The 16,544-nt window shown below is 57.1% G+C and overlaps 5 protein-coding genes across 5 annotated transcripts; 2 read left to right on the forward strand and 3 right to left on the reverse strand.

Annotated features, from left to right (window-relative positions):
* Window positions 1-332: 332 nt before the first annotated feature.
* Window positions 333-2,336, reverse strand: BJ171DRAFT_590272 (uncharacterized protein; the record flags this gene model as incomplete). Its single annotated transcript, XM_053114474.1, has 5 exons — window positions 333-812; window positions 951-1,552; window positions 1,785-1,861; window positions 1,974-2,125; window positions 2,238-2,336. The coding sequence occupies 5 exons, from the start codon at window positions 2,334-2,336 to the stop codon at window positions 333-335; spliced, it is 1,410 nt and encodes a 469-aa protein (XP_052961850.1).
* A 696-nt stretch (window positions 2,337-3,032) lies between these two features.
* BJ171DRAFT_538013 (uncharacterized protein) lies at window positions 3,033-4,659 on the reverse strand. The gene has a single exon (XM_053112877.1). The coding sequence runs from the start codon at window positions 4,589-4,591 to the stop codon at window positions 3,080-3,082; it is 1,512 nt and encodes a 503-aa protein (XP_052961851.1). The 5' UTR covers window positions 4,592-4,659; the 3' UTR covers window positions 3,033-3,079.
* A 160-nt stretch (window positions 4,660-4,819) lies between these two features.
* Window positions 4,820-6,781, forward strand: BJ171DRAFT_538014 (uncharacterized protein). The gene is made up of 5 exons (XM_053112878.1): window positions 4,820-5,226; window positions 5,665-5,870; window positions 6,056-6,368; window positions 6,456-6,576; window positions 6,708-6,781. The coding sequence occupies exons 1-5, from the start codon at window positions 4,938-4,940 to the stop codon at window positions 6,769-6,771; spliced, it is 993 nt and encodes a 330-aa protein (XP_052961852.1). The 5' UTR covers window positions 4,820-4,937; the 3' UTR covers window positions 6,772-6,781.
* Window positions 6,782-8,018: 1,237 nt separating this feature from the next.
* Window positions 8,019-9,607, forward strand: BJ171DRAFT_34992 (uncharacterized protein). Its single transcript, XM_053107145.1, has 4 exons — window positions 8,019-8,103; window positions 8,240-8,813; window positions 8,905-9,190; window positions 9,405-9,607. The coding sequence occupies exons 2-4, from the start codon at window positions 8,310-8,312 to the stop codon at window positions 9,485-9,487; spliced, it is 873 nt and encodes a 290-aa protein (XP_052961853.1). The 5' UTR covers window positions 8,019-8,103; window positions 8,240-8,309; the 3' UTR covers window positions 9,488-9,607.
* A 2,065-nt stretch (window positions 9,608-11,672) lies between these two features.
* Window positions 11,673-12,497, reverse strand: BJ171DRAFT_433084 (flag-tagged protein kinase; the record flags this gene model as incomplete). The annotated part of the gene is made up of 1 exon (XM_053107924.1): window positions 11,673-12,497. A coding segment is annotated over one exon (825 nt), but the record flags the coding sequence as incomplete, so codon positions are not given.
* Window positions 12,498-16,544: the final 4,047 nt, after the last annotated feature.

The following is a 16,544-nucleotide window of genomic DNA, read 5'->3' on the forward strand; positions in this document are numbered from 1 at the left end:
GGTGCTTGCTTGGCCGTGTCCTGAGCCATTTTCGATGGCTGTTTGGATATGTGTCTCTGGCAGCGCTGTCATCCGAGTTCCATTCGTACATGGTCCAAGACCCGTTGGCTCCTGGTTCAAGCTCTACATGCACGCAGCATCGCATTTCATCCACACATGGCAGTCGCACTGGCGAAGGGGGCTGTGCTTGTATTTTGACGCTGAAGAAATGACATTGACATTGGCATTGCGCCGTCTCACACCAATACCGATCCATCCCACACCGAGATGGGACCAACCGTCAGCAGCTTGGACGTTCCCCACCCCTCGAACACTCGCTGGCTTTGGGCCGCTCAGATAGCGCGGGCGAGCTGCTTCTCGCTCAGGTACAGGACCCGCGAGGGAGATCGGCCGGGCTCTTTGTACATGACGAGTTTCTGGGCCAACTCCTTCCGCGCAAGGCAGTAGCCATACTTGAGGGCCTTGGCCTCGCCACCGGCCCAGTGGCGGCCGGAGCTCGTTCGGATGCCGCAGTGCTTGATGATGCCCTCATCCGACCATGTCACCCCCGGGATGCGGCAAGGGATCTTGTGGGTCGTGAGGTTGAAGAGACCCGACTTGAACTGCACAAAGTGGACACCCTCGAGGATGTCGGTGATGAAATCACCCGAGCTGCTGGGCGACGGGTGGTGGTCGTTGCCGGAGGCGCCCCAGAGATAGCGCAGAGTGTACTGCACGATGCACTCGCCAAAGAGCCTGCAGCTGGGCAGAGGGAGGGCGCGGATCTGCTCCTCGTACTTGAAGGTGAAGCCACGGGCTATGCCTTCGGAGAGCTGTCGTTGGTCGTGCGGCGGCGGGTGAAAGTGGTAATGGGTTAGGTAGGCCAGGATCCATCACAGTCTGCGCCCGCTGTCGCCTCGCAGGTTCTCCACCGTACACAAGCAGTCGAGCGTCTCGCCTCCAGCATCTACCTGGTCGATCTCGCCCGTGGTAGTGGTCAAGGACGAAACGGTTGCGATGCGATCGCCCTCGACCTTGTCGGCATAGAACTGGGCACCCTTGGCAATCCATCCCACGACGGCGCTAGCGCCAGGCAGGGGAATGTGGTCGCCGGCGAGAGCAATGTACTTGGCGACCTTGTCGGCCTGGCTGTAGTTGTCACGGACGACCATGCCCGAGTTGAGCGACTTGCAGGCCACAAAGACCTCGACGAGCTTGGAGATCACCGTCCGGTAAAACTCGCACAGGCCCTCGTCCACCTCGATGTACTTTTTCTCGTTCAGGTCGCGCTGCTTGCGGTGGTACTCCTCCATGAGGAGCTGCTGGTCGCTCTTGAGGGAATAGAACTGGCCGTAGAGGTCCTCGGTCCACTGCTGCTGTTGGGCGACGGTGTGCTCGATCGCTTGCAGCTTGGCATTGATCTCGGCTCGGTGCTCGGCCAGGGCATTGTCCAGCTGGCTCTGTTGCTTCTGGAACTGGGCCGCCACCGCATCAAAGTTGGCTGCGGTCTCGAGACGAAAGTGGCTGAGGTCCTTGGAAACGGTCTCGACGGTGGCCTCGATGGCACGCTGGTCTGTACCCGAGGAGACAACGAAAGATGAACAGGAATCAGAGTCAGATTCAGAGTCAGATTCAGAGTCAGAGTCAGAGTCAGAGTCAGAGTGGGGTGAGGATCGGCGAATGGTTGTTTGAGAGCGGGGCTTGGACCAGGCGCACGTTTGTGTGTTATACGACCCAAGCGCAACACCAGGTCGGCTGGCTGGCTGGCTGGGGGAAGGGAAATGAGGGGAGAAACTGCGCCGTACCAGCAACTTTCTTTTCTTCCAGCAGCTGGTTGATGAATCGGATCTTTTCGTCGAATTCGGCGGTGCTGCGACGGAACCTAGCCGCGGGAGTGTCAGGATGGGACGCTCGTCAACATGGCAAGCCAGTAGAAAGGCAGACACTGCTGCAGGAGGGAGACGAAGGAGGAGGGAGGGAACAAACAATCTTACTGGTCTCTGGCGGTGTTGACCCTGAACTGGTGGAGATTGATCTGGCTCCTCCAGTTCTGTTCTCCCGGCTTGCCCTTGTCACGCTGGAGATACTTTTCAAAGTTGGAGAGCTGGAAGGCGTTGAACTTTTCGGACTGGTGGTACTTGTCGGCCTGCAGGAGGGACACCAGAGTGGAAGGAATGAGCCGGCATGTGCAATATGCGATATCGGCCGAGGCCGCTCGATGCAGCCAAGGGGACACTCTGTCGTCACCAGCACCGTACCAGCTCAATCTTGCTCTGCTCGAGCTGGGAGAGGACTTCCCAGAGCTCTTCGGAAGTCGATTCGATCGAGTACTTGGACTGCAGGTCTTCTCCGAGCATGGCGAATTTTGTTGTCAGCGGGATGGGAGGAGGGGGAGGGCCAGATGGAGGGAGAGATGGGATGGCAAGTGCAGTCGAGGCGGCAGCAGCCCAGAGCAGCGCCCAAAGCAGCGCCATGTCCCAGAAGAGGGATACATCCGGGTCCGTTGTCCCCTCTGTGCTCACCTTGTCGCCAGGGGCACGAGGACAGGCTCGCGTTCTGTTGTTGCCATGTGGGCGAATTCGGTGTTTGTGGGTGGGTTGAGGTCGAGACCTGTGGCAACGCATGGCGATATCATTTGCGAATGGCGAGACGCACTGAGATGTGCATGTCGAGACAACAGCTTGGTCGGCTGTGTTCCTCGCATCCCTCTGTCCTGGTTGCAGCCCACGCACGCCCCTCATCGACTCCAACCCGAGAACATCCTCTGCTCTGCACTGCATTGCCCTGCCCTGCATTGCACTGCGCTGCTGGATTGGCTTCTGACTTGTTCGGAGTGGACACGCCCAAGAGACAGGCTCCTGCCCGTTCTGACCCGGCGAGTCAATCAGTGAATGCCGCGAAACCGCATCGCTGTGGATACTGAGATGTATTGAGGAACAGGCACAGCCTCGATCGACCTTGCCACTCGATCGGAAAGGAGATGAAACGGAATAGAGTCGATGCTGCTCGCTTGGATGGCTTGCCTGGATGCTCTGCCTCTCTGTCGATCGCCCGCTGCGACACAGATGCTGCGAGTTGGCTTTTGGGAGAAACTCGTGCATCAGGGCCACTTGCCGAGCTCCTTGAGACTCTCGATGGCCCTTTCGAAGCCTTGGTCCGCGGCCTTGCGGAGCCAGAAGACAGCAGCATCGATGTCCTTGGCCACACCATCGCCTTTCTGGTAGCAACTGCCGAGCAAGAACTGTCCGTACCGATTGTCCTGTTCGACCGACAACCGACACCACTCGACAGTCTTGGTCAAGTCCTCGGCGACATCATTTTGCCAGTAGTAACACCGAGCAACTCCCCATTTCCCATACGAATTGCCTTGCTCGGCAGACTTGCTGCACCACTCGATTGCCTTTGGGAGTTCTCGTGACACTCCCCAGCCGTAGAACCAGCACCGCCCGAGCCAATGCTGGCTGTCGCTGTGACCTTCGTTGACGAGTTGCTCAAAGATACTTGTGGCTCTCTGCATTCCCCTTACGGTTCCGAATCCAATAGCCAGAAACACGGCCATAAGATGCTTGCAGAGCCAGTCTCGCTCGGATCCCAGTTGACAGAGTTGATAGATCTTGGTGGCTGCGGGAAACATTGACTTGACACATCTGTACCCAGCCAGACATTCGCCCTCGCCGAACCGGAAGTCGTCCGATCTGTTCTCGCGAATAATCTTGATACCTCTTTGTTGGTCTTGTTGGATGCCCCGGCCAAGGTAGTACATCCATCCCACCATGTGGGTGGCAATGGGCTTGAGGACTGAGTCAGAGGATTTTGCGCTGACTTCCTGCCAGTCGTTCAAAGCGCCAACGTCGCTCTGTTCGAGGCCATAGCCAATGAGCGAGAACCAGCCGCGGAGGAACACGACATGGAGACGGCCATCTTCGCTTCCTTGGTCTGCAGCGTTGATGTACCACTCAATGGCTTTGGTAAAGTCTTGCACGACACCCTCGCCATTCTCATAGCATCGACCGAGACCGACTTGGGCTGCTGCACATCCGCGCTTGGCGAGATTGAGATACAACTCGGCGGCCTTGGTGTGGTCTTGACTGAGTCCGATTCCGTCGCGATAAAACTTGGCCAAGCGAAGCTGGGCGATTGCGCTGTTTCCGTTCGTGGCCTTAGTCAGATACTTGGTAATTCTCCGACGGACACCCCTTCGTTTCACTCGGTCTGTCACCAAACGCTTGTCGATATCGGATTGGAGTGTCTGAGCCAGGAGAAACGTGGCTGCGGCGCTGCCTCGGTTGACCTGGGCAACTACCCAGGATTGGTAGGCTGCGGTTTGATCATTCCAGCGAAGCGAGAGGGCAATCTTTTCACTGGCTGTGAGGCCGATTTGCAGCTGTCCGTCGGGATCACGGAACCCTTCCCTCAGGAACCAGGCGCAGAAGCGAGCCACCTTGGAGCCCAGGAGAAGCCGGGTACGTTTGCACACGAGGAGCAGGGCCCTGATGGTGGGAAGATCGAGTGCCAGCCGAAAGTCGTCGTTGAAGCAGACGATACTGAAGGCGTCTGGATACAAGAGGGCCGGCTCAGTTGTGTTGAAGGAGAAGCGCAAACGACCAGCCATGTCGATAGATACGGAAATCAGAGGTGTGCGAGGTTGATCCGGGCAGACGATGGTGTGAAGGACAGGGGTGCGGACGGAGGTCAAGCCAAGACCCAACATCCGCAACCCATGCCCCGCAACATCGCATTCGATCCGGATGCATTTCCGCCCAGGGTGTGTGCGCAGCAGTCCGCCTGTGTTGTCTTGTCCTGTCCTGTTCTGCGATATCGAACGGCTCGTTGCTCTGCCCGTCATCTGGAGACCTGCACCCGCCCGATTGACTGCACCCGCCCGATCGACTGCATCTGCTGGATCGACTACTGCAGTACTGGCGCACCCGGTCGTCCTCTATCTCTGCGGATTCCCCATGAGCCATACCCGACACAACACCCATCTCGGCACTGGAGCGGCCTCATCGCATCCACATCGCACACCAGCGGATCCTCCGCCGAGCTCCTCTGCTGCAAGGGCAGGTCCTCACGAGCCCCGCTTTGTGGCCCATCCTCCATCCAACCACTCAGGACAAGTCTCCTATCGCTATATTCCCTACAGCAACCCTCGCTCGCCCGTGACGGTCGCTGCGCAAGATCCAGATCCAAAGCTCCATTCGGGCCAGAGTACACGGTCGACGGATGACTATTCAGATCTGCACTACTGTGCGTAATCCCTGACCCCTCTCCAGCCTCGAGCTTCAAGGACTCCAGCGAGGGCAACCGAGGGAGTGTGGAGTTGGCGTATCGTGGTTTATTAACGATCTCGCTTTATTTTCTTCTTTTTATCTCGGAACCATATTCGAATCGATGCGTCATCTGAATTGCTCGCTTCGCTCGTCGACTCCGGACTCGTTCCTCGGCTGTGATACGATACGATACGATACGATACGATACGATACGATACGATACGATACGATACGATACGATACGATACGATACGATACGATACGATACGATACGATACGATACGATACGATACGATACGATACGATACGATACGATACGATACGATACGATACGATACGATACGATACGATACGATACGGTTCGATACGGTTCGATACGGTTCGACTTGCTTCCCCTCATTCTCTGGGCTCGCAGCATCCGTCGTCTCAAGTTCGACGCCTTTGATGGACGCTTACTCGATAGCTAGTGACTACCGTTCTGGCTCACGCCAACCAACACGAACGACAGCGGCGGCAGGAATGTCAACATCAACATCGACGACAACCCTCACCAAAGCAGAATCTGCTTCAGAAGGCGATTCAGCAACAACGCCAACTATGAGGCCAACCCCTGTAGGCAATGTAAGATTCCCCGTCGTTGGTGCGCAGTGGATTGCTGGCCACGGGCCAGATCGACTTCCACACTCATATCTGATTCAGCTGGATCGCACATGCCCGCGGTTTGCTCGATCGCGATATTTTACTCGACTCTGATGCTTGTTCGATTTCGGCCTTTGCCCTCGCCGATATCAACGGTATTCGCTCAGGCAAGACCCTCTCCTTTGGCTCCAAGTCACGATCGCCCAGTCCAGCGATACGAGTCCGTTGAGCTTACCCAGTGGCTCAAGAACCCCGCCACCCTGGCCGAAAAGATTCACTATTTCGAGGAGCTCAGGTCCCTGGCCGACAGGTCGGGTGACCGGCTCAGTACCGGGCCTGAACCAGCGTCGAGGCCAAGCCGTGCGGAGACATCCGGATCCACAGTGTGCTATCCAATCACCCCCCAGCTGCAGTCGTTGCTCCAAAATCCAGACAAGGTAGAGGAGATGCGCTATCGAGTGAATCGGCCCCGTAATGATGGTAAGTATTGATTGCGACCTGTTTCTGCGCCGTTTTCCTGGTCTATCCCGCCTGATCCTATTGTCGAACCGATGCCATGGCCATCAGCTTCCCTTCAGGATATCTTTGATGGAAACTACTACAAAGTACTTCAGAAGAAGCGCTATTTTTATCAAGATACAGATATTGAGCTCGCTCTCAACGTCAGCTTGACTCAATCCAACGGACTGTGAGTTTCGGCAATCGCCTACCAATGGCCTGTCAATGACCTGTCAATGACCTGCCAATGACCCTCGACCCCCGCTCGTTTCCACCCTCCTGTTGTCGACTCGTATTCGGACAAAATCCGCATCCGCCTAGCAATGGTTTCCAGCATTATGCGGCACGCCTAGTCCTTTGGAATGCTCAATGCTGTGGCTTTTGATTCCTGATGCAGGCTCCCCCAAGACTCCTGGCTCGTGACCCTGATCAACCTTAACCTGAGCCCTGCGCTCCGAACACTGGACGAAAATGTGATTCCTGCCGCCCTGATCCCTGGAGGAGTGCTTCCCAGCAATGTCAACGAGCTTCTGACGCCGCTGTTGGAGGAACTGGCCGAACTTGAGCAAGGTGAGGTAACTCTGCTGCCTCTGATCCACCCATCTGAGCCCACATTCCCGAGCCAAGCCAGCATAATTCTGTGATCGGATGCGGGGGGGGGTGCTTGTGGCATCAATATGCGGAAACGGTAGTGGGTGTGAATATTCAATCGCCTGCTTTACGTCACTGTGACGCTTCCGTCAATGTTGTCCTCTCCTTCCAGGCATCTCGACTCAGATCGAGCACCAAGATGGGTCCGCGATGCGACTCACCGTGTGCGCTTACCTGGTTGTTTGCACCGGAAGCGCACCTTTCCTCTCTGGTCTCTCCAGTATCCAAGGATGCCACCCGGGCCACGGCTGCTTCTTTTGCCTCGCAAAGGCCCCTCTTCCAAGAGAACATAGTGTTTCTGATTCAGAGACTGGAGGTATTGTGAGGGCAGCGGCGGGGATAAGCAGCTGATGCTCCTAAATCTCTCGGCTGCGAGTAGCCATGTCGATGGCTGTTGTCGTTGGGGTCAGCATCGTAGTGCATCGGCATCTGATGCGAGGTATGTCTCTTCCTCAACCCTGCAGCCGACAACGGGGCAGCTTTGACTACTTTTGCAATCCCAGCACTCGAGTTCGGAGTTCCTCGCCTCATCAACATCTTGAAGCTAGCCTCCGACATCGGCTCGCTCATGTTTTCCATTTGGATCGGAGAAACGTCTGTCCCCCAAGGCTCGATGCTTGCCGAGCCTCTGGGTGCAGGTACCCTGGCAGAAATTGGGGATATAATGGAAGCAAGTCGGGATTTTGTGCCATCGTCGTTTGAGGTGCGGCCTCGCAACATCTCAAGACACTGGAAGTCCTTTTCACCAATCGAATGGATCTACTGGATCACCATGTACTCACTGCCGCTGCTCCGAAAGGCAGGGCTGCCCCAGAAGCACCTGTGAGTCTTGTGGTTGCATTCAAGAGCATGACGCTGGAACCCAAATCGCCACGATTTGCCCCCATGCTGGCCAACTGATACGCCGGTGCTCGTGTTTGCTATTGCAATCCAACGTCTCGGCTTGTAGGAGCGGATGGAGTCAGTTTGTGCAAGTCTTGAGGATAGCGCTCCTCAAGGAGATCACAGTGCCACAGCTGTCCCAGCTCGTGGAGCACACCAACAACTTTATCGAATATTACAGCCGGTACGAGCGGTGGGGGTAGAGCAACATGTCTTGTGCAGTCGTGGCCTGTCCTGGCTGCAACTCTCATAGCCAATACGGGGGGAGGGGCGGTTCTCGCTTCTCACCCATCCATAACCCCTTCCTCGACTTGCTCCAGCTCTGTTACTGCCCTCCCGTGGCCCCAGAGTGTCATCGACGTTGGTTCGTCGCAGCCAAGCGACCTCCATATGGACTGTATGCATCTTCTGAGCCACGTTCCCGAATGCGTCAGCAACTTTGGACCCATGTATATCTATCAGGAACTCAGCGCCCCCAGCACCAGCGCAGCAACGGATCCTTCAGAATCGCACTCTGGGTCGTCATTCTCGGTTGCCTCCGAAAGATCAAACCGAGTCTACAGCCTCACCCAGCCCATCCTGAAGCTGCTTGGACCTCGCATCCACGACGACGCTGGGAAGCAAACGCTCATGGGGCACGGTCGGTCCATCACTCTCGATGCATCCAGCGTCCAGCTGCTCCAAGAGGCCTATGCGCAGCTCTATCTTGCACACAACCCGGTCCACAGCGACAACCACGCAATCGTGATGGAGAGCATCCGCGCTTTCTGGAACGAGGATGCACTCTGCGCCGTTTGCTATGCAGGATTGGCCACTGACGACGGGGAGCTATTTGTTCAGGGCCAGCTGTTCAGCCACGAATTTGCCAACACCCGCATGGACGCCTTTGTAAAGGTATGGTTCTCTGTTGCTCCATCGGTCCGGCTCAGATGCTTCCTGACCGACTCAGCCTCCACTCTTGTCTTTGCTTCTTCAACACCACCAGGCTGTCTCAGGAAGGCATGATCGAAATACCCCCCTGAACTTTCATCCGCCCCTGCGACACTATCGGGTGGAGTACCTTCTGAGCCACACTCTGCGCGAGACGACAACCTACTGGGCCTATTGCAGCATCCCTGAGATTGATGCCATCTATGGCAACTTTGAAATCGGATACCAGCCCTGTCCCTTTACTCGCACGGTTTGCTTCAAAACTGTCGAGACCGAGCGCAAGATCTTCATCCCTGCCGCGACAATTCTGTCGACAGTGGGTGTGCTCCGGGTCGGCGAGGGTGAGTTGCTCTGAATATCAGAGCTTTTGGATCTAGCAGTTGTGGTCGCAGTTGAGGCCGGCAGAATTGGGAAGAGGGCAGACGTGGTTTGCTCCTCGTCTCAAGACGACAGAACAGCTCGGCCAAGTCAACGTCGCCCGCACCCATATCGATCCTTATGGCTGCTCATTTCTCCTCCATCTGACTTCTCGAATACGCTGTGTCTGACAGACAGTTGCTATGTGCTCGACAAATACGACCCAACATACTGAGGAAACTCGGCTGTGCCGGGACCTCTTGGGTGGTGAAGCCGAGTAACCAAGACCTTGGAAGGCCGGTGACCCCGCCCCCGAGGAAGCCGGTCCACGGAATCAATCCCGGCAGTGACACTATCGGATTTGAATCGTCGGCGCTGCTCGTGGATACCCTGGCCTGACACCGACCTGATACCATCGACCGCGACCGCCGCAGGCATCACCCTCCCCGGTCCACAATTAGACATGGCCGCTTTGGTCACCTGGAGATCAGCCACCGCTTTGTGCTCTGAAACAATGCTGTCACCAAGGCATCCCCACCCAATAATCCATCTCTAGTCTTGAACGGCAGATCCTCACCAAGGCCTTGTCTGTGGAGTGTTGCGAATCTGTAGCATCTATCAGCGTACCGAATGGGGCGAGGAGGGCGAGGTGCATTTCAGGTGCGAACAGCACCGTTGATGCCCCAAAGATCGGGGGAAGGCGACCTCCGATGATAAGCCCTGACGCCGGCAGTGCGATTGATGTCAGAGATACCAGAGATACCAGAGATATCATCGATTCCCTCGATCTCGTTGTCGTGGTGGCAACGCTGTGAGATGGCAATGTGGCGATGAGAGCAGAGTGGCTGGGATGGGATAGCCGTGCGTCCCATCCCTCGCCGCATTTGGCTTTGGCTTTGGCTTTGGTCGTCGCCATGAAAGTATCATTCAGCAAAGTGCGCTCCGCTGCCTCCCTCCCCGGCCCGTCGCAATTCGGCTCTATGTATGGTGCATATTGTTTCATTGATGCGACAGAGGCTGTTAAATCGGCGTATGTTGCAGGTTCCCAGTTCCACCATTCTCAATGCGCTGCAGCTGCTGCATGGCCAAATCGACGACACCGCCCTTGATTTGCCGATACCAAAAGATGGCCTGTCTCACGTTCCGGGGGGTGCCCTTGGCGTAGTCGTAGCAGAGTGCAAGGTTCCACTGCGACCGCCAGTAGCCCTGTTCCGCAGCCCGGGTGTAAAGCTGCAAGGCAAGCGTGCCGTCTTGCTTGACGGCCCTCCCAGTTTCGTAGCAGATTCCCAAGAAGTTGAGGCTGCGGATGTTGCCTTGCTGGGCCGACTTTTGGTACCACTCGATTGCTTCGGCGCTGCTCTGGGCGGTGCCCTGGCCACTCCAGTAGCAATCTCCGAGGCTGTTTTGGCCATACGAATTGCCTTGCTCGGCCGATTTGCGGTACCATTCGACGGCGATGGCATGGTCCTGGGAAACGCCACAGCCTTCTTGATAGCAACGGCCGACCATGTTTTGTCCGTACGAGTCGCCACGGCGGGCCACGGCGAGATACCACCGGTAAGCGGTGCTGCGGCTCTGCGGCAGTCCCCAGCCCCAGTCGTAGCAGCGGCCGAGCCAGTACTCGCCGATTCCGTGTCCCTGCGCGGCCACTTGGTCGAAGATCTGTGCGGCGCGCTGGCGATCCATGGGTGTTCCAAAGCCGTTCAGGGCACAGACCGCCACCATGGTCTTGCAGAGCCAGTCGTGCTCCGATCCGGCCTGACACAGCTCGAAAAACTTGCGGGCTATGGCCGTGTCCAACGGGATCACACATTCGGTGTGGATGCTGCCTTCTCCAAGGGTAAACTCGCTCGTCTTGCTCTGCTTGATCAGCTCGAGGCCCAGCCTTGGGTCGGCGGAAGTACCTCGACCGAGATAGTGGCACCAGCCCAGCATAAACGTGGCAATCGGCTTCGTGATGACATCGCGGGATCGGTCGTGGACCTGCTTCCAGTACCACAGCGCGCTTCGATCATTCTTGCTGATGCCCATGCCAGTGAAACAGAGCCAGCCCATCTGGAAGCTCGCCTCGAGATTGCCCTGGTCGGCGCTGATCTTGAAGAGCTGGGCGGCAGAGCTCCAATTGGCTCGCCCGGAAGTGACCTCCTCGGCGACGATTCGCGCAACTTCGAGGCAGGCCGCAGGATCGCCTTGGCGGGTCTGGGCGAGGATCGGGCCAGGAACGGAATCCAAGGACTCGAGATCGGAGAGCAGGCGCTCCAATGATTGCGATCGACTGGCGTCGCTGGTGGACAGCCGCGAGCTTCGAGTATCTGCCGGACTGTAAGCATATCCAGAGCCAACGCCGGCGACGTTGCTGGTGCTGCTTGGTCTTGACGACAGCACCGACTCAAGGCGGATGCCGATTCCGCTTTGAGGGGCCGCACTCAGATCGCTTGACGCGGACTTGTAGGGTTGGAGGTGGTCGAGGATACGTGTGAAAGCAGGCCGCTGGACGGCATTTTGGTGCCAACACAGCTCGATAAGGGCCCAGATGTCGTCCGGTATGTTGGCGAGCCGCTTGGGCCGATTTCCGCGACAGACCTGCCGCTCGATGACGCTGTCTCGCATGGGGCTGCCATCGATGGCGGTCCAGATGTGATTGCAGCTGTTGAATACCTCAAAGAGCATGATGCCAAAGGCATACACGTCCGTTGCCTTGGTCGAGCCTGTGGGGCTTTCGTCATCCAGCATCTCGGGCGCCATGTAATCGAGCGTGCCTCCAGCGGTCTCTCGCGACGCCATGCGCCTGGAGACAGAGGCGCTGGCTTTGGTGCGGGACATGCCAAAGTCCGATATGACGGCGTTGAAGCTCTTATCGAGGAGGACGTTCATTGACTTGAGATCGCCGTGAATGACGTTTTTGCCATGGAGATAGGCCATTCCGGACGCGGCCTGGTACATGAGCTGCAGCCTGTCGCGAATGCTGCAGTTGGTTTGGGGATTGGAGAGGTACCGATAGAGCGAGCCATTTTGCATCAAGGGCGAAACCATGTAGTGTTTGTCATCGGCGTCGCAGGCCCCTAGAAGGGGAAGGATATTCGGGTGGTTTAATCGAAACCAAATGCTGATTTCGCGGTTAAAGTTGGCCAGCTCTTGTTCGTTGTGTGAGCGGAAGAGCACCTTGACGGCGACGTCCGATCCATAATACGAGGCTGTGTAGACTTCGCCGAATCCTCCGCGAGCAATGGGAAGAGACGACAAGTTGGTGATGGCCTCAGGGCAGATATGCCAGTGATTGTCGCTGTTCATTTTTGGGGTGGTCAAGATGGGGACAGGCGAAAGGCGAGTGCAGGATGGTTCTGGGAGGGGGGGGGCGCACGAGTGTCTATTCGTTTACGCACTCTTTTTTTGTTCCGCTCGTGAGAAACAATGTGCGAAGAAAATAGCAGTATGTGAACAGCAGCGTATGGGCAGCAAATGCAGCGCCGGGGGTACGCACGGCGAGAGCTTTATAGCCGGCTTTCTTGGATACCGAGCTGGTGGCGGGATGATCTCCACCGCACGACAGCGAGGGCGGGGCGGAGTGGGGCAGTTTTGGACAGGGGCAAGTGGATACCCATGAGATGGCTGACGCATCATCACGTTTGTTTGTTTGTTTCCAGACCGAGTGTTTGGGAGGTCCACACACCTCGCAGCAACGACACCGACACCAAAGCAGCCCGGCTGGCACTGTCCGAGAGAGCTCTGATATTTCAGCGATCGCCCCTCCTGAAAACGAACGAATGCGGACTACACTCGGGCTGTATCGACGGCGCTGAGTTCAGGATAGATTGCGAGTCCCAGTGCAGTCGCCGCATCTCTCGTGCCGGTGTGTGGTGGGTGAATGGAAGCAATCAATGACATGGAGGCGGTGGGTGGTATGGATGGTATGGGTGATATGGATGGTATGGGTGATATGAATGGAAGGGATGGAGTGAAGGGAAGGGATGGATACCTGAGGCTTGGTGCACTCGGAGGCGCTGCTGGTGAGTGAACGGAGCAGCAGCGGCACTGCATCTCCATACCATTTGGACGCTGCAACACAGCGCATCGCTCTCTGCCCCTCTTGTTTCGTTGCCTCGTTGATCAAAGGGTTGTATTGAAACAGCCGCAGCCGACAGGAAATCAAGGCATCATAGACGTTGTCAACCACTGTCGAGTGCACCGTACTCACGAGCGATTCGTGTGGATAACGACCGGTCGTCGATGTGCCATCACAAGAGCCCCCGATGCCGTTGTCTGGCGATTCGACCAGTCAAAGAGAGAGAGTGGAATCTGCACAATGCATCGCCCATGCCGGATCCACTGCGAATGCCGATCCTGCACGATCCATTCGGCCTGCTCCTGCTCCACACGGCTCCAGCCCGAAGCAGTGCGATGATTCCCAGGTGGCTCTGATGGGACAAACAGATCATCGGCGAGATGCCAGAATAGCTGCTGGCCGCACCTCTGGGTGACCGCGATAAACTGTCGGCCGGCAGCAAACTCGACAGACTCCAACGAGTCGGCACAGCTCTCGATCACCTGCACTTGCTGCCACCGGGCTGTGTCCCAGATGGTGACGGTGCCGTCGTGAGACGCCGTCGCGAGCATGCTGCTGTCAGGCGAGAAAGCAACGGACGCCAGATTCGCTCCGTGGGCCTCAAGGATGTGGGTTTGTTGGCCAGCTTCGGCGTCCCATATTCGGACGGTCATGTCGTTGGACGCAGAAGCAATCAGAGAGCCGCTGGGTGAGGCAGCGATGGTCACGATGCGATCAGCGTGCCCTTGGAGCTTCCACTTCAGCCGACCCGAGCTGAAATCCCAAATCCATAGGGAACTGCCCTCGGCGTTTGCTGCAATCCACCGGCCATCGGAGGTGACAGAGATGCTGGTGACGCCTTCGGATTGGCCCTCCAGTTTGCGCTTGAGATTGCCGGTAGCCGCATCCCAGAGCTCGATAGGATTGTCGTCAGATCCAGTGACGATGGTGTTGCCATCAGGAGTCAGAGCAACGGCTCGAACGCAGCGGCTCTGTTGGTTGGGCACAAAATTGAACGGAAAGGATGTACCGTACACCTTGATGGTTTGATCAGCCGAGCCCGAGACAATCGACTCGCCATCAGGCGAGATCGCCACGGAGATGACACTTTCTGTATGTCCTTCGAGAGTGCGTCGCAATTGGCCAGTGGCGACATCCCACATCTTGATGGTCTTGTCGTCAGAACCAGAGACAATCCACCAGCCATCGGGTGAGATCGCCACAGAGGTCACACGCTCTGTGTGTCCGGCGAGGATGTGTTGCTCTTGGCCCGTGGACGCATACCATATCTTGATGGTCTTGTCGGTTGAGCCTGAGACAATCAACCTGCCATTAGGAGAGATGGCCACCGAGTTGACATCGCCTGTGTGTCCCTTGAGGGTGCGCTTTACATGGCCATTGATGGCATCCCATACTTTGATGGTCCGATCAGTTGAGCCAGATACAATCCACTTGCCATCGAGTGCGATTGCCACAGAGGTAACGGTGCCTGTGTGTCCCTCGAGACTGTGCTTCAACCCGCCAGTGGAGGCATCCCACAACTTGATGGTCTTATCACCTGAGCCAGAGACAATCCATTTTCCATCGGGTGAGATCACGACAGAATTGACGCCGTCCGTGTGGCCTTCAAGAGTGCGCTTCAGCTGGCCCGTGGTGGCATCCCACACTTTGATGGTGCCATCTTGAGAGCCAGAGACAATCGACTTGCCATCAGGCGAGATTGCGACTGAGTTCACTTCGGCTGTGTGTTCTTCAAGAGCATGTTGATCTTGGCCTGTGGTGGCATCCCACAACTTGATGGTACCGTCATCAGAGCCCGAGACAACAATCTTGCCATCGGGTGAGATCGCAACGGAGTTCACTTGGCTCGAGTGACCAGTGAGTGTCACCTCACACGGATCCCAGGTGGGTGCTGGACCGCAGGTGACCAGGAACGGGATCTTGTCCTCGAGCTGGGTGGCATATGTCTTGTAGATCGCCGTCTCCTTCGGTGTGAATGCATACCCCGAGTTGTACACCTGTGGTGCACTCTTGATGACGGGATCGGCAAACTCGCGGATGAATCGATACGTGTCCTTGACCAGTTCCTTTGTGGTGTCGTCGACGATGGTGCTGGGTGCCTTGGCGATCACTCCTCGCAGCACAGCCAGTTGCTCGATGATCGGCTTGACCACATGTGTGAGCGACCCACACTCGAGCCAGAAGAACACATGCGTCTTGACGAACCGAGTGAGCACCGCTGCCACATCGACCATCTCGGTCGACTGCCACACCAGACTCGACTCGGCCACTCCGTCCACACACCACACAAAGTGTGTGATCCAGTGGGCGATGCTGTATCGCAGCGACGGTGTGATCGTGGCTGAGACCCTGTCCTCGAGGTCTGGGATATCGTCGTGAAAGTCGAAGATATCGCAGATGTTGATCACTGGCTCGTGCGAGAGGATCACACCGAGACATCCCTGGGCAAACACCGTGTGGAACGAGCTCGACACATGCCACAGATGGCCAGTCGATGCGTCGCCGAGGAGATAGTCCGCCACCGACTTGTGGTTGAACTTGACCTCGGTATTGGTGGACGGGCTGCCTCGGGGACCCAGTCCATTGGCGCCAGGATCGAGGACCAGACTGAGGCTCTTGAGACACTCGCGAACGACGCCGATCTCGAGTCCAAACACATCGGCGATGATCTGCGGGGTCAGGATCGACTGGGCCGTGGCGATCGCCGACACCACCGTGACCAGCTCGGCCGGGTGGCTCGACTGCGAGTGGATCTTGGCGAATGTCTTGTGGTACAGCTGGCCGACATCGGCGGCGCTGTCGCTGATGTCCTTGATTCTCTGGAGGATCATGCCCAGCATTGGTTCTCTGTTGCCAGCTGCCATGCTTCGATGTTGCTGATGGGGGAAGATGGAATCGAGATTGGGGCAGGGGGAGGACGCTGCTGGCTGGCCTCTCTTGGTGGCGGTGCGCTGCCGGATCCATCCAATGGCTGCTGCGCACCCGTGCTTGGTGTCCCCATGGCCCTCGGGCCGGGCAAGGCAATTCGTATGGGTCACTTCTGGCAAAACGATGTCGCCGAGGACTTGACCAAGACTGTCGAGTGGTGTCGGTTGTCGGCCGAACAGGGCCGTCGAGAGTCTCAAGGAACTCGGCAAGTGGCCCTGATGCACGAGTTTCTCCCAAAGGCCAACTCGCAGCATCTGTGTCGCAGCATCTGTGTCGCAGCGGGCGATCGACAGAGAGGCAGAGCATCCAGGCAAGCCATCCAAGCGAGCAGCATCGACTCTATTCCG

Source organism: Polychytrium aggregatum (genome assembly GCF_025602895.1).
Source record: "Polychytrium aggregatum strain JEL109 chromosome Unknown BJ171scaffold_114, whole genome shotgun sequence".
NCBI classification, from domain to species: domain Eukaryota; kingdom Fungi; phylum Chytridiomycota; class Chytridiomycetes; order Polychytriales; genus Polychytrium; species Polychytrium aggregatum.

Coding starts and splice junctions, on each gene's coding strand:
- BJ171DRAFT_538013 (XM_053112877.1), bottom strand. CDS start 4,591: ATGGCTGGTCGTTTGCGCTTCTCCTTCAACACAACTGAGCCGGCCCTC.
- BJ171DRAFT_538014 (XM_053112878.1), top strand. CDS start 4,938: ATGAGCCATACCCGACACAACACCCATCTCGGCACTGGAGCGGCCTCA. Junction 6,369..6,455: donor GAATCGGCCCCGTAATGATG/GTAAGTATTGAT, acceptor CATGGCCATCAG/CTTCCCTTCAGGATATCTTT. Junction 6,577..6,707: donor TTGACTCAATCCAACGGACT/GTGAGTTTCGGC, acceptor GCATCCGCCTAG/CAATGGTTTCCAGCATTATG.
- BJ171DRAFT_34992 (XM_053107145.1), top strand. CDS start 8,310: ATGGACTGTATGCATCTTCTGAGCCACGTTCCCGAATGCGTCAGCAAC. Junction 8,814..8,904: donor GCATGGACGCCTTTGTAAAG/GTATGGTTCTCT, acceptor CAACACCACCAG/GCTGTCTCAGGAAGGCATGA. Junction 9,191..9,404: donor TGTGCTCCGGGTCGGCGAGG/GTGAGTTGCTCT, acceptor TCTGACAGACAG/TTGCTATGTGCTCGACAAAT.